Below are 15,955 nucleotides of genomic sequence, written 5' to 3' on the forward strand. Positions count from 1 at the left end.
TAGGTTGACAAATTGTGAAAAATCTTGGCATATTGGTATAGTTTATGGAGACCTTTCATGGGAATGCGTTTGGGACCCTAGTGTCAAGATCACTACTACTAAAAATAGATAACCGTTTGGTATTAAATAACTTTAGTCAGGGTTGACATATTGTGACCAAACTTGGAATGTCGGAATAATAAATGGAGTACGTCCATCGGAATGGGTAATTGGCACCTAGGGACAAAGTCAAGGAGCGTAACTTAGAATAGACAAAACAGTAGAAACTCATCTCACAACAAAGGCTGATGTTTTTCTGTCAATCATTGAAAACCTGGTTTTGTTGCATTTTTATTTTGACATTTTATTGCCTTCTATTGTGTTAATTTCTAACACGTAACGGCGTATAGTCTAGATCGCTGTTCTTCGACAGCTTTCTGCATATTTTTGGTCCAAAGTTGATGTTTTATGTCAAAAAGTGTTACTATCAATTGACATTTCCGGCCGTTTTTCGAACAATTCAGATTTGTCAAATCGGTCAATCTGTGAGAACGCAGTTTTAATATTATATGTTGATATATGAACCATGTACAGTCTTCTTAAACAAACTTCTATTGGCGTTTGTTTAGTAAAAGGTATTTAACAAGCTATTCTCGGCGTTTGTTAAGTAAAAGTTGTTAACAAACAACTCTCGGCGTGTGTTAAGTTAAAGGTTGTTAACAAACTACTCTCGGCGTTTGTTAAGTAAAAGGACGTAAACAAACTACTCTCGGCGTTTGTTAAGTAAATGGACGTAAACAAACTACTCTCGGCGTTTGTTAAGTAAATGGACGTAAACAAACTACTCCCGGCGTTTGTTAAGTAAATGGATGTAAACAAACTACTCTCGGCGTTTGTTAAGTTAAAGGTTGTTAACAAACTACTTTCGGCGTTTGTTAAGTTAAAGGTTGTTAACAAACTACTCTCGGCGTTTGTTTAGTAAAATGTCTTACACAAACGACCCTCGGTGTTTGTTAATTTAAGGGTCGTAAACAAACTACTCACCATGTTTGATTAGTTAAAGGTCCTAAACAATCGGCTCTAGGCGTTTGTTAATTAAAAGGTCGATTTTAGAAAACGTGTACGAACTGAAGGTTCAACAGTTTAGCCCACGCTTCCATTGCCTTAACCTTGTTTTCAGTGTACAAGAGGTACGTTATTGCTATTTTTTGCTTTATAAGCGTTTCAAATCACTTATATGAAATCAGTACTGTCGTATCTGGTAGTATAACATTTAGTGATTTTGATATTAATACATTTTTATATCTTTACATACCATATGCAAATCATTTCTTGTTTTTTTGTCTGTAAATGAATTATTTTTAGGATGATGGATGCTGCTGCTCGTTCCCGTGTTTATTAAAGGCAAACTCATGTCAGCAGCGGTACCATCGTCGTAAGCATCGGATAATGGAAACACTGAATAAGAATTTGCCTTTCATGCGTGCTTCAAGTATGCGGAAATTGTTTCACTCCTCCTTTGTTGGCACAACATTTTTGTGAGTGTTCGTTAATTGTAAGCCTATACTTATATATATGTAGGAACTTAAATCCTCGTCAAGACACATTTGTTCAATTTAAAACATCATGAAAGATATAATTGAACAAAACTAATCAGCGGAGAAGGACAAGGATATCGGAGCAAGTGGCAGGGTTTACACGCTGATTCTTATTTTTAAGTAAAAATAAATAATGTCATGAGATTGCTTGAAGTACTGAATGAATTCGGAAGGTGTCAAATTGAGAAATCCTGAAACGAAGAATGTATCTTGTCCAAAGACCTAATTATCTCTGGCATATCTATAGTTTTGACAAACTAAAACCGTTCGGTTTGTGTTTACAGGGTGTAATTGGTGGACACAGTGTAATAATTTTGTGACTAGAAGTTTGTTTTTTTAATAATATTCAGAAGACTTTCGCAGAAGATCACCGTTAACACAGTTTCAAGTCATACAAGTCACGGATTCGTTCCGAAAACCTTGCAGGCAGACTGCGGAGCAAAAGCTTTCTGAAACCATTTTTCAGACATAACAAAAAAAAATTCATGGACGGTTTGAAGAGATTTGTGTTTGGCCAAAGCACTGCCAACCAGCGAACAGATGAATGGTGGATAGGTCGATAAACCCACATTAAGTGCTTGTGAAAGATTCGATGTGTTGCACCTTATTGATATGGAATGTTCTTGATTCTATGCAACCGAAGTACTCCAAACAGAGGTCGACCACATTGCTATTTATTGAAAATTACACAATGAACAAAAAGGAGAATATAGAAATTTGCACTGGTAAATCGGGAATGTTATTCAACGACCCAGAACTATTTGGCAAACGTGGTCGATGGATTGAAGTCATTTTCAGTATATTCAAACTTGCTCAAAACCACATCAATGCAAATGTGAAGTAATTATTTCAGAAAACAGCCCAATGTTCTAAACTCTGATACTCAGATGCCACATAATGCTAGCAAAGATTAAAACTATATGGAACAATGTTATATGGTTATGAAAGGGAACTAAATGTTTGATATGTAATTATTTAAAACATCATATGATTAACTTGTCATGTATCCTCTCTAATTAAATACGTCATTGAGTTGCTCTGGAACTGAAATACATAATAATAATCTGTGTGTCCAAATGTCCCAGTCTGATTGTCTGTATTAAACTTTTGTTTCTAGTTTCAATGAATAAAATGCATGTAATTAAACCACAATTGCGACTTTCACTATAATACCAAACGAAGAGAAAACAGACATGTCTATGTCGAGCAAGGGCCGTAATTTTACAATCATCAAATTTTTATTTTAGTGTGATGTTACTATCTGTGAATCGTTCTCTGTGTTTTAATCCAAAACTGAAATTGATAATAAGATATGGCTGCTATTTTGTAACATAGTAAATTAGTTCATATAAGTAAACAACAATCTTGAACATGTACACAATAAATGCAAAAATGGACCCGATTTTGACTATTTTTTTTGTTAATTCGTATCAAATAAATCTTGCATAAAGGATATTATTGGTGCCTACGTGAAATTCACGAAATATGATTTTAAACTCAAAGGGCTTTACCCGAGTGTCCAAGTCGCACAAGAGAGTTGGTATTTTAGAGTTAACACCGGGAAGCCTTGGTGAAGTTCCATTCAAAGCATCCCATTCGATTACGTTCATCGATAGCTGTACTCAAGTCAAGTCTCAATACTAACACATATTTAAGACATAAATATATCTCCTTTACATAGTTTACCATGTTTTATAAAGATTGTATTTGTTTGGTATTTTTACTTTTACAATTGCTTTAAAAAGTCTTAGAAAATTATAGTAAGTGACTGGTATACTTGTGTGTGTCGACAAATACGTACGTATGTGGTTGTAATGTCATGATTATTTACAGCTCCAGCTAATAGATCACCGAAAGATGATGATGGTGCTGATACAAAAAAAACCGACTTGGATTGTGATATTTACAGTGTTCGCTATTTCCATCGTTATCTGTGCATTGCTGGCCAGAGTTTGTATAGGAAGAAAGGATTCAGGTATGTGTTTGGGGTTACCTGTCCATAATTTATTTCAATTAACCTTCTTGTGTACAAAAGAACAGCGATAGCTTGTTAAGTGCTATAGGCCATCGATTTGATACATTATCGTTCTCTTCCTCAAATAATGTGCTCTCTTAAAGCATACCTATATTGTGAAGCTTAACCTGACATAGGGTATCAACTATACCTACTCATTCCTTGTGTACACAGGTCGGAACGATGGATCCAATGAGCCTTTGCAAGTAGCTATGACGGATATTCCAAAGCCTGACTCCCCACTCCCGTATAGATTGCGCATACTGGAAACAGGAAGGGACCCATCACTTCCTCCTTTTTTATCCGGTACGGATTCCACTACTCATACAATACGCCCTTCAGCTCCACCGCTCATAGACGAACCACCTCAAACTGGAGCATTCAATGTTCCTTATCGATTGCCATCAGCACCTCCACATTGTGAAGAGCCATCTCAAAATGGAGCATACAATGTCCAGTATAGCGTTGAAAACAGTGACAACAGACACACACATAGAACACCAGGTCTCTCAACTAGTAATAAAAATGAAACAAGTCAAATTCCACCAAACACTGAAACAGATTTGTCAGAGACGCCACCTCCGTCCTATGATATGGTCGTCGCTGCAGATAGTCCTTATTTGTTTAGTGATAATTAATACCGCACAGATACACCTACTAATTCTGCCTCTAATAGTTAGTAATGACATTTGAAAAAATGAAAAGTTTTTAATCGTTTATTTTAATCATTGACCTGGACAACTCGAAGAATATTTGATGCCTATCTAACATTTTTTTTGACGTCCTCGTTTGTATAATGATAAAACAATAATCCGATTAACATTAAAAGGTCACTCGTAGCATTGTCCAGTGCAACCTTTCCTCATTAATCCCACCCAGGTTTTCCAGCCCATGCATATACTTAACAAACCCTTATAATATATTATATGAACACATAGTTTACCATCTTAAATTAAGGATAGGTCAGATAGGTCCCATATGGGTCCCATATACTCGGCATTATCATAGTAAAGTAGGGCAGTGTTAGATTGTAAGGCACGATGTTGTGGCGATGATACACAAATACACAAGGAACAGATATTTTTCCGTATTTTCATATTTTTTTATTACTTATTAAAAATAAACCTTTTGCAATTGTGTTTTTAGTAGCAATTTAGTCACAAATAAAAAAATATGCAAAGAAAATTGTCACGTGGCATTTTATCGACGCGCGGATGATGAACGTGATTGAGTGAAAAAAACAATGGTTAAATTCATCTTTTAAGAAAAGGTAAAGGTTCTTATTTAACTTTTAAAGCAACTTGTAACTGATATTTATAGTAATTTGATTTTAAATAAGTGAATTACTGATTACTTTCGTGTAGAAGTATCGTTTGTGCTACGATTTTGTATTTTGTCATATAATTTCGCGATAATATATAAATTATAAAGTAAAGGCATTCGGGATGGCAGATGCCAAAACAAAACTAAAAAAAACAACGGCAAATTAATGGTTCATGCAGCTGTGGGGAACCTATTTACATATAGATATATCGACCTCCAAAGAGATTTTAACATATTCTTTTCTCTTGAATGGATTCTGACAATCATTAATCTTTTATCCAATTTAAAAGTGCACAAAGGATAGAGGCTGTACGAGGATATGAGCCAGGGTGCCACTGCTGCTAATGGTGATGATGAGGATGATGGCCCTGTTACAGCCAAAACCAACACCCCCAACATTCCAGCTACCCGTTCATTATTCGATGCTCGGCAGGGCAGAATCCAAGAAGGTAAATAGAAAATTTTAATGGAATGTAAAATGGTTTTCATAATTGAACCTTGCATCTTTTTATTATTACAAACATTAACAAACAGCCAATCACATTATTGGTTTAATGGTTCACTGTATATTACCTGAAGTGTCTTGTTTATTTTTTTATTTTTGACAGAATGTTATTCGTTCCAGATCGGGACACCTTGATCTCTGTGATTTTGGAAAACCAGCAGGAGCAATTGCGACAGCATACGCAGCTCCTTCGTCTCATCCTGGCAAGAGGTTCAGCACAAGATGCAGTTCCGAGTGAGTTGCCAGAGGGGAAATCTTTCCCCCTCAAAACTGTGGTGGATTTGGCAGCCTTCAAAGAGCGAAAGTCACAAGCGAATGCTGCAACATCCGTTGTAAGTTTCCCAAACATAGTTGACTGATTTTTTTATGAGGTGTCTTTAAATTTAAAAATGCATAATTTGAGCTTTAAAATTATATTTTGAAGTGACATTATTCATTTAAGTTTGTTTTTGAAACGTGATCTGATATTATCAATATAAGGGCAGGCACACAAACTGAGCCAGTATATGGGGCGCTGACAGTGCTTCAAATTTTAATATTTAATTGTACCACATTGAGTGTGATATCATGGTTCTGCTTGAGGGTTTTTGCTGTTTTGCATTTATATGTGGATTTACAGGCATTTTCATGCACAACGTTTTGTTCAAGGTATAATACTTGGCAGTATATGGTGGGAGTGACACAGTGGACACGGTTTCCCGAATTATGAAGACGGTGTTGACAACAAATCTGGCCCCCAATACAACCTAAAGGGAACCAAACAAAAAAAAAACTGGACGGACTCCACTTGATAAACATTTTTGTCAGTAGGTGGTTTTGTTGTTGTATATATTAAGGTGTGCTAAATGAAACTACCTATGCTGTGCATATACATCAATGGATTAAAAAAATATAACTGAGTATTAGTGTTAAAAAATGACAATCTTTTTAAGATACCTAAATTTATCTGCCTAGCTAAAATTACCATATATAGTTGACGATAAAATGCTGCTTATTTATTACTTAACATTTGATGATCACTTTGATGAAATAACTGTCTCAGATATTCATCTATCCACTAACACTATTTACAGGATGTCTACAATTGAACCCAGCAACACACTTTAGAACCGCAAGGAAATGGAGGGGCCATATAGAAGTGGCTTTCCGAGTCTCGAGGTCGTGAGGTTAGCCGCAAAGACCGAGCAAGGGTCACCCTGATGCTTCCTGAGTAGAATGTTGACTTATTTACTTACCATAAAAATTCGGATTTACGACTCAGAATTAAACCAACAAAAACTGTCAGAATATTTTTCAAATTGATTATGTACAATATGTATGCTTCTATTGTTTTATCATAAACACATCAATGTCGTGTGACATGTTATGTAGTTTGTATGCAAAATGTATCACAATAATGTAATAATGAGATATCTCCAACTTTTTCCCTAAATTTTCATATCGTTAAGGGTTTCAAGAAGAGCATTTCTTATCTATATTTATAGGCAAATCCATGTTGCTTTTACTGTTTTGTATAAACATAAGACAAACTGTCCATGACAAATAAGAGACCCATCAACAAGACAAATATGTTTAGTTTACATTTGGATGATTGTTCTAAAGAAGACTCTTAATAAGCGAAACCTGTTGACATTGAATAATAATCATAATATCTCGGAATGATGTCGGTTTTTGTTTTACTATAATATTTTCTTATCCTGGGTACACCATTTTAAACTTTGATACACACATAATAAACTTATTTTAAGATGAAGTAAGAAATTTGGCTGAATGAAATAAGCTACTTAAGGGTGTTACGCTTAAGAACTTTCGAGAAATTGGGGCCAGATGACTTTAATTATATCAACCCCATTTATTTCCTTGGCGATAACAGTGATCCTAGATTTGTACATGGTAGATACATTTTTTTAACCTTTTTTTACCTCCTTGATATACAACAACAGCGGTCGAAATTAGCACAAGCCCGCAAGCCCTGCACTGGTAAAATGTCTTCCGGGCTTGCTCAAATTCTGAATATTATATAGCAGGGCTTGTTTAAAAATATGATTTCTTGCAATAGTATAAGAATTCAGGCTTGTTCATTCAAAAGTCTTATTTCGATGCATGCAACAATGAATCAGGTCTAAATGATTTAATTTTATTATGTAAATATTTGTTATAACTGTATTTTGTAATGTAACTCAACATACATGGAGGAAATAAGGACATATATATATATATGTTTTAACATTCAGTCATGTCAGTTCACTAGTCAGTATTACAAGGTGCATTAATTGTGTTAGTCAATAGCTCTGGTTTGTGTTTAATTTTTTCTCCTTTTAAAATCTTATTTTACATGTATGATTTTTGTGATTGAATCCAATGTGCCAATTAACTTGAATGTTATGTCTAAGGGCTAGATATTATAAGAAACACATTGATTGTAACTACGTTTATTTGGACAGCCATATTATAGATCTTATATCCCGGAAGTACCGTGTTATCCCAGCATGCTATATAGATATAAATAGCAGACTACAGGAATGAGCATGGTTCATTCATAAGGATATTACATTGAAACTGTTATTTCATTTCTGGTTTGAAACGCTGCATTATGTCTAAGCAATATTGTTATACTTGAATGTGTAGATGCACTCTATGCTCTGTTTATTAGAATTGTGCGTCTTTCGATAAGTGTATTTTTTAAACACATTGGTTAAAGCATTAGGAGCTCCTCGGCCATTTTTATCGAAAACAACCTCAGAAGTATGCCGGTACATCAGTTGAAGTAGTTTGTAAATTTCTTAATTATATCATTAATTAAATGTAGGGTTTTAGAATTGTATTTATTGATCTAAGTTTAAATCGATTGCCAGTGAAGTGTATTATTGCAAACATAATTAAGATTCCCAAGAGTTAAGTCATAAAGTTTAACTGTTAAAAAATTTACTAGGCGATCACATTTTTCTTGTGTGCCACTTTTATATTGCCAGTATTACGCAAAATCTTAGTATTGTCAGTATGTTTTTTTTGTTGACTTTTTTTAGTGTACATCTTGTTTTACATTACTAATCTTTTCATGTTAATAAACTTAATAAGATAATTGCTATCTTTGTTGTGTAATGAAATATTATGTTGACATTATGTCATTTGTACTTCTCAACATAGCTGTTTGTCTAGATAACCAATGAAAGGATAGTAATGCAATAGGTGAACACTCAAGATAAAATATTTTAGGTAGTTGGAATCAATATATTATAACATGTAATAACAAAAGTAACGGTTTACCCCAAATTTATTGCTTAGGTAGGGCATATAGAGCCCACAAATACCATGTGGGACCCATATGGGTCCCATATCAAGCCCTGTTCCAAAACCCATGTGGGGCCCAAATGGGTCCCACATTCAGCCCATATGGGTTGCCCATATGGGACCCACATGGAGCCCTGTTGCAAAACCCATGTGGGGCCCATATGGGTCCCACATTCAGCCCATATGGGACCCACATGGAGCCCTGTTGCAAAACCCATGTGGGGCCCAGATGGGTAGCCCACATGGGACCCATATGATAACCCATGTGGGACCAATATGGGTCCCATAAGTTTTGCTGGCTGGGGGGCGTGGTTACAATTGACTGGTGCATTTTATGATCGTGTCGAGTTAAGTTAAATACGATGCACTGCAATCAACAAATGTATTATCAGACAAATATGTGCTATAGTTCTCTGGTAGCTCTTATGCATTAAGGGACTAGACACCAGATCATACAATAACACGAAAAAAAGAAAAATGTAAAAAAAAAAAAATGATCTTTTTGTGTACAACGCATTAATTCTTACTTACCGATGTATCTCATCGCTTACGACACATTTCGTTATATTTATTGGCACTCGTCACGTAAGCTTCAACAGAAATTAGTAGTATAAACTAACATTTTATTTGATGTTTTGTTTTTATCATAGAACTTAGTTCTATTAAGTCATTTTTTTGTAACATGTGGTTTATTATAATGTTTTATTTACAACTCCAATAAATGAAACATATCCAGCCCATTTTGCATGCTAGCTGACTAAACCACCGAGCCATGCTGTACAGTGCTGTGAGATCGATATCCAATGAGCCTGCTTTCGAAACAAGATATTGCAAAACATACCTGCAATGAGTTAGACAAAACAACTCGGATCAATGAAAAACACGAGAATGGAACCTAACAAAATATGTTTTATTGTGCAGTGTTTTTTGTGTGCTCATTTATTCGTGTTCTGTGTTTTGATCAACGGTGGTAAGTGTGGCTTTAGATTTTGCTTATTGTCAGGGTTAATATCTAGGACGATGACCTCTGAATCACAAAGACACATATAGCTGGTTCACTGTGTGTGAAATATGCGATTTATTTTTGTATTTGCCTTCATAATGTTTCTATATTGTAGTATTTATGTCGTATTGGACAAAATCCAAATTGTTTAAATTTAACAAGCACAACCATCGTTAAGGTAAAGGTTACTTGAACGTAGTTAAGTCTTCAGTTCATCAGTCCATGTACAATCGAACATGCTTGCATTAATTGTTAGACGATAAAAAATGTGTTTGTGTTTTTGGCAAATGACCATACATCCATCATTTATACTATTACTTCAAAAGTAATGGTTACCGAAATACAACGAATGTTGACGTCATTTGTGGATGTATGCATTGTTAAGTAAACCATGTTGTTCAGGCTAGGCTGTTAATGTGAAAACAATCGTCCATATGTTCTTGGAAAATAAACGCATGCTGAATACCCATACTGATCAATTTCAGTCTGCATTTAATTCTTCATTTAAATGTTAACACCTTTCCATTTAGTGTATTCGTAGTCTGCACATAGGTGACAGTATCAGACAATGCTAGTGCGCTTGTAACATTGCAAAACACCATTGCGAGGCGACATCGCTAAATGAAACACCATTGCGAAACACCGTTGCAAAACACCATTGTTTCAATACAATTCTGCCATTAACTCTGTGTTAATGTGTATATTAGCATGAAATATAATTATGTGACGTTGTACACTGTACACATACTGCGATGTTGCTGTGCACTTAAAAAGTATACGTACATGTATACGTACCTACATTATTAGAGCCTCAATCAGTTGACATAACGTTTATTTATTAAGGTCGTACTCTTTACATTTGCACAACAGAACAAGTATAGCCATCAGGGCCATCCTTGTTGAATTTTCCGAGTTATTTTAAAACGCACAATTCCCATTATAATTGAAAACAGCTCCAAAGCCATTTAATACATCCATAAGTCTAACGCTCAAAGGCTGATAAATCACCACGATTACGAAATACCATAATTGTAGGTTGTAGTCCCAATGTAATCGTTAATCATATCATGGGTGTTAATGTTTCATATTTTAGCGGGTTTTTTCCCTGAAATGGAAATGTCATCTGCAAACAATAATTCCATCTAATTGTAAATCTGTTTCAGCATTAGTTTGCCAATACAACTCAAAGTATCTTACAAGTTTTATCCATACCATTCATATCATTTCAGAGCAAGTGATTAACGTCACAAATGATACGTGTGGCCAGCACATCTTCTTACAACCAGATTATAATCTACAGTTTCATTATGACGGCAGCCCAATTTTCAACCCAGACGGCTCCATAACAAAATGCGAATTCAAAATTATTAACTCTTTGGAAAATACAGAGCTGTGTGTATCAAGCTACGGAGAGCTGAAACATCAAATCTGGTGGGAACGCCTGTGCACATCTAGGTTCCGGTTTCGCTACCAAAGATATAGCTCGGTGGTAATACTATTTTTCACTCTTAATACCAATCATAATCTTAACTACACTAAACCAACACGAACACGGAAAATAAACATTATTGCACTAAACGCTTATATAAAGTTTTGATAAAACGTTCCTTTGTCTTAATGCCAAATACAATTTCTATTTTTTTTCAGCTGACGTCAGTTTTGCTTGTTACAAAAATGGTGTGTTTTTTCAGATGTGCCATAGATTTACGTACTTTAAAGAATGTAGAAAGGCCGATGTAGCGTATGCAGAGTTTAAACACGCCTCCACATATAAAAACAATGACTTCGACGTTGTGGTCTTTGCTGAATATAAGGGTACGATTGTTTCGTATATTACTATTGTTTCAAAAAAATAAATAAGCAAAGCATACTCCGTACTCAGTCAATAAAATCATGTTTACAATGTCATTCTGCAGCGAAAAGACTTTTAAGTCCCAGTATGTTTAGGGTTGAATCATTGAGAGAGAAAAAATAAACATGCGTATTAATATGATTGATTCCTAGATAGTGTCTGATAAAACCCCGAGGTCCACACGATGTTTTATTTAACAGAAATGTATTGGAACGGTTTCACTTAATGGACTACTCACTTGCTTTATGATAATGAGGTAGATACGTGGGCGGAGAATAGAACTTTGTTAATAGTACTGTCTCGGTCCGAAAAGAGAGCCTCTGTGCTTTTAAAAATAACTGGAGAAATACTTAATATGAAATTTTATATGAAGAAAAATACTCCCCTGTTTTTGAAATAAATGAGATGCAAGCATTTTGGAATGAAAAAAAATATCTCCTGTTTGGGGAAAATTCGCCGATTTCATCTGTCTATAGATACCAATTGTCTTGTTACCTACATTTGCTTCCAATTGATATAATTTAGCTTTGAATTGAAATACTTTATGAAAATAACAGTGTTAGTATGAATATTTTGTTTCAAATTCATTTAAACAATTTGTTCCTTAGTAAAAATATAAAAATAAATAGTAATTAAAGAAATTTAGTCTTTTTTGTTTAACAACGTCACGTGATATGCAAATTTCGTAGTAACATTTAGTGCGGTAAAATTAGAATATAGTCTAGTTTTTGTTGCATGTTCTTAATTGCGATAAATGCATTGTGATCATCCTGGCAGTTAAAAATTGTCAAAAAAGGATAAGAGATGTGATTTGGATAAACATTACCTTCGATAAGTTTACATTACTTAAACTGAGACTTTAAAGACATTTGTTTGTAGCATGCGTTTCTTGTTAGCGCATTTATAAGCCACGATTAGATTCGTTGGTTGATGTAAAACCAATGCGAACTTAACATGTGTGGATGCTTTCCTAGAAAAGAAGCCCGCCTCTTCAGAAGCCAATTACTGGAGATACGGCAACGTATATGCCAAATTACCTATGACTGCAGTTGGTTTCTTTTGATGTGGGAATTCCATCGACATGCATAGATAAATTTGAAATTCACAGGTCGGATTTCAGTTGACTTATCATTCAATGCATCGAATAGCTGAAAGAAGTAACTTTAAATTATAACGTACATTACCAGCCAATGAAATCGCCAATCAACCTTCAATAAGTAACACTTTATTATTTAGATTTGTGGTTTTAAAACTGACATGACTTCATAGTTTGGTTACCTGCCTGTTGAAAACAGGTTACCGTCTAATACATTTAGAACAATGATGAAATATATCAACTGAACAAGAAATCACTTTGGGCTTAAAGCGGTTCCTCGTCGCCAACTTCACAATTAACCAACATTTATCAATATTAATTTAACATATAAGCCTTTTCGGAATCGGCATCAACTGGAAGGCTATGAAGCAAAACATTCTTCTCATTACAGCTCCAACCACAACATGGCGCAGTTCGTATGAAGACGACGATTATGATGATGACGATGGAAGTAGTTTTTCGATGACGGGCGTGGCTTTAGGAATCATGTCTATAGTGTTTGCAATCTGCTTCTGTGTTTGCAAAGTTAGTAGAAATGAAAATACGCCAAGTGATCAAAGAACCCAAAACACGTTAGGTATGTTATTTTGCTTATATGCATTAAAGTTGTCCGTATCTTGCAAAATCAACGTAGTTATATAGTTATATTGATAAATACCTACGCTGATGCCTGAATTATTACTGCAATGCAATGCATTTGAATGCATTGGGGGAAAGGACAACAACGTTTAAATTGTTTGACTTAATGGCGCATTGTAAATATTGCATTTTTAAGGTAAAGATATATATGTATATATACGATGATTTACAACATTCTAATGACACTCTTTTTTATTTACATTTAAAATATTGTTGATTATAATTACGTATTTCGTTGCTGATCATATACATAATTCATATGATACAGATAAAGTAGATGTAAGCTGGTTTAAATACCTCATGGATATAAATTGTTCAGTCTCCCTTTACTGGCAGGTCGAAATACTGAGGTTGGCGGGCTATCACATGAACCTTTGCAAGTAGACGCATCGGCTTTTCCAAGATCAGATTCTCCTCCCCCATACGGATCCCTTATTTTTGATGGGGTGGACAAACACAGGACCGCGCAAAGGGATCCATCCCTTCCCCCATATATATCCGATAAAGATTTCATTACTAAGTGTCCGTCATCGCGACCATTGATAGCGGATCTACCTCAAGAGGGAGCATGTGATGTTCCCCCTAATTTGCCACAAGCGCCACCACAAAGTGAAATTCCATCACATAGTGGATCCAGCAGTGTTCCCTACCAAGCGACAGGAAGCGAAAGCAGACAAACAGATGGAACATCAAGACATTCAACTAGTAGTAACAATGAAACAACCCCGAATCCGCCTCAACCTCCAATAGAGTTGTCAGAGAGACCACCGCCTCCATCCTACGAAGCTGCCGTCTCTAATGAAAGCCAATATTTGCCATATGAATGAACTAATTGAAGATGCATTTAAAAGTTATTGGTTTAAACATATTTCATTGAGCAAAAGTTAACAAAATTTCAATATAAGTAAATAATTAAAATCAGGATTTGAACGGTAGAAATAAACTAATAGAGTTCCGGTCCCTGTTATGATAAATAACAATTTGCATTAAAGGCAGTTATTACTAATGAAGTAATTATAATACAAGCTCAAATTAAAGTATGTTTTAAACACAAATGATTGGATGTGAGACTTCAAATACAATAACTATAATCAAGAATAAAGTGTTTATTTAGGAGTTGACTAAACTTATATAGAATAATAAAATATAGTACGAGAAAAAAGGAATAAGAAAGATGAAGAGATGCAATATGTAAAAGCTATGTGAGATTGGGCGGTAGAAGTCGATGACTGGTTTTCAAATATTTTTGAAATGTAAATTAAACGATGAACTGCGTCGAACAGAGTGCTATTGTTCTCTTTAATGACAGGGTGACATCACCATATAATAACAAACGGAGTATTGCCTCAGTCAGAGATTGGACAGTAGTGAGCATATGTTTCCTTTGTTCAAAGGGATGACAAATGAAGAGAAAATGTTATGACGTCTGTGTACTTGCACATCTACAAAATGGTGAGAGAATAATATGGTTAACATAGAGGTGGTGATTCAGGGACCTACAATCTTTGTGGAGGCGAGTGTACGTGACCTATAGCCGACGTTTCCCAAAATAAAACATTGTGTTTTGTTGGCGTATCCAAATAGAGGTATAATTTAAAACCAGCAATATTGTTAACAGTCTTTGCTATAGCTGGGAGACGATTCCATTCAGATATTGTAGAAGGAAGGAATAAATTCCTATATAAAGATGTGCGGGTTCGGAAACTGGATATAGTGGATGAATTTCTAAGTGATCTTGTTGGAGGTTGCCCTACTGTCTGAGGAACTAAAATGTATAGTATAACCATTTTTCATTTTAAAGAAGAGAGGAAGTTTGTGTTTCTCTCGTATTAGTATTCAAAGTCTCCTAATCAGATTCGATTTGGAGCAAGCGCAGAGAAACCAGACGAGTACAACCAGTAGCTATTAGCGCACATTCCTTTTTTGTCCAGTTCATCTTTTTTTATAGTATGTACAATGACCTCAGATAGCATCTGCATACTCCAAGATTGGCCTTAAAACGAGAGAAAAAATACTTCCACAGACCGTCTACTGAGATCAAGTCGATAAGGAAGACGATTCTTAATATTAACTCTGGACCAGGCTTTATCTTTGATGAGGTTAATATGAGCATGCCAACTGCAATCATCAAAGAGAGAAATGCCTAGATGTTTGTGAGGTTCAACAGAAGGTATAGCTGTGTCGAACATATATATTCACCGGTGGATGAATGGGTTCATTTCTTTACCGAGCTATGACGAAAGATTCCGATTATGTAGGATTGAACTTTACAAGCCATCTGTCAGCCCAGAGAGATATTTTCTTTTTGTATGTTTGTAGTTTTATGCAGTCTGAGGGGAGTCGACAAAAGCAAAGAGACTCGTGTCATCTGCAAAACAGGTTTATATGTGAATCAACCTCCTTAACAATATTGTTAATATTACCAGTCTAAACTTTCCATACAGTTTAAACAGTTCTTATGGGAATGTTAGTAATGTGTGAGTATGTTTACATCTTTATAATGCACCATTTCAGTCATAATAAAATTGTATGTCCATATATGTCGAATAAACTTTATCCAATATAGTGTTCCATTTAATATAAGAGCATGTTCTGAAAATAGAAAAGAGTAACCGTTCGTATTACAATACATATTTAACTGTTTTGGTAATATAC

At 35.0% G+C, this 15,955-nt stretch overlaps 1 protein-coding gene across 1 annotated transcript; it reads left to right on the forward strand.

The window, feature by feature from the left end:
• Positions 1-9,517: 9,517 nt before the first annotated feature.
• Positions 9,518-15,861, forward strand: LOC128217084 (uncharacterized). The gene is made up of 5 exons (XM_052923953.1): positions 9,518-9,680; positions 10,943-11,202; positions 11,405-11,528; positions 13,053-13,238; positions 13,637-15,861. Exons 1-5 carry the CDS (start codon positions 9,584-9,586, stop codon positions 14,125-14,127), a joined length of 1,158 nt encoding a protein of 385 aa, XP_052779913.1. The 5' UTR covers positions 9,518-9,583; the 3' UTR covers positions 14,128-15,861.
• Positions 15,862-15,955: the final 94 nt, after the last annotated feature.

The sequence above is a fragment of the Mya arenaria genome, chromosome 14 (assembly GCF_026914265.1).
Source record: "Mya arenaria isolate MELC-2E11 chromosome 14, ASM2691426v1".
Classification (NCBI taxonomy): Eukaryota; Metazoa; Mollusca; class Bivalvia; order Myida; family Myidae; genus Mya; species Mya arenaria.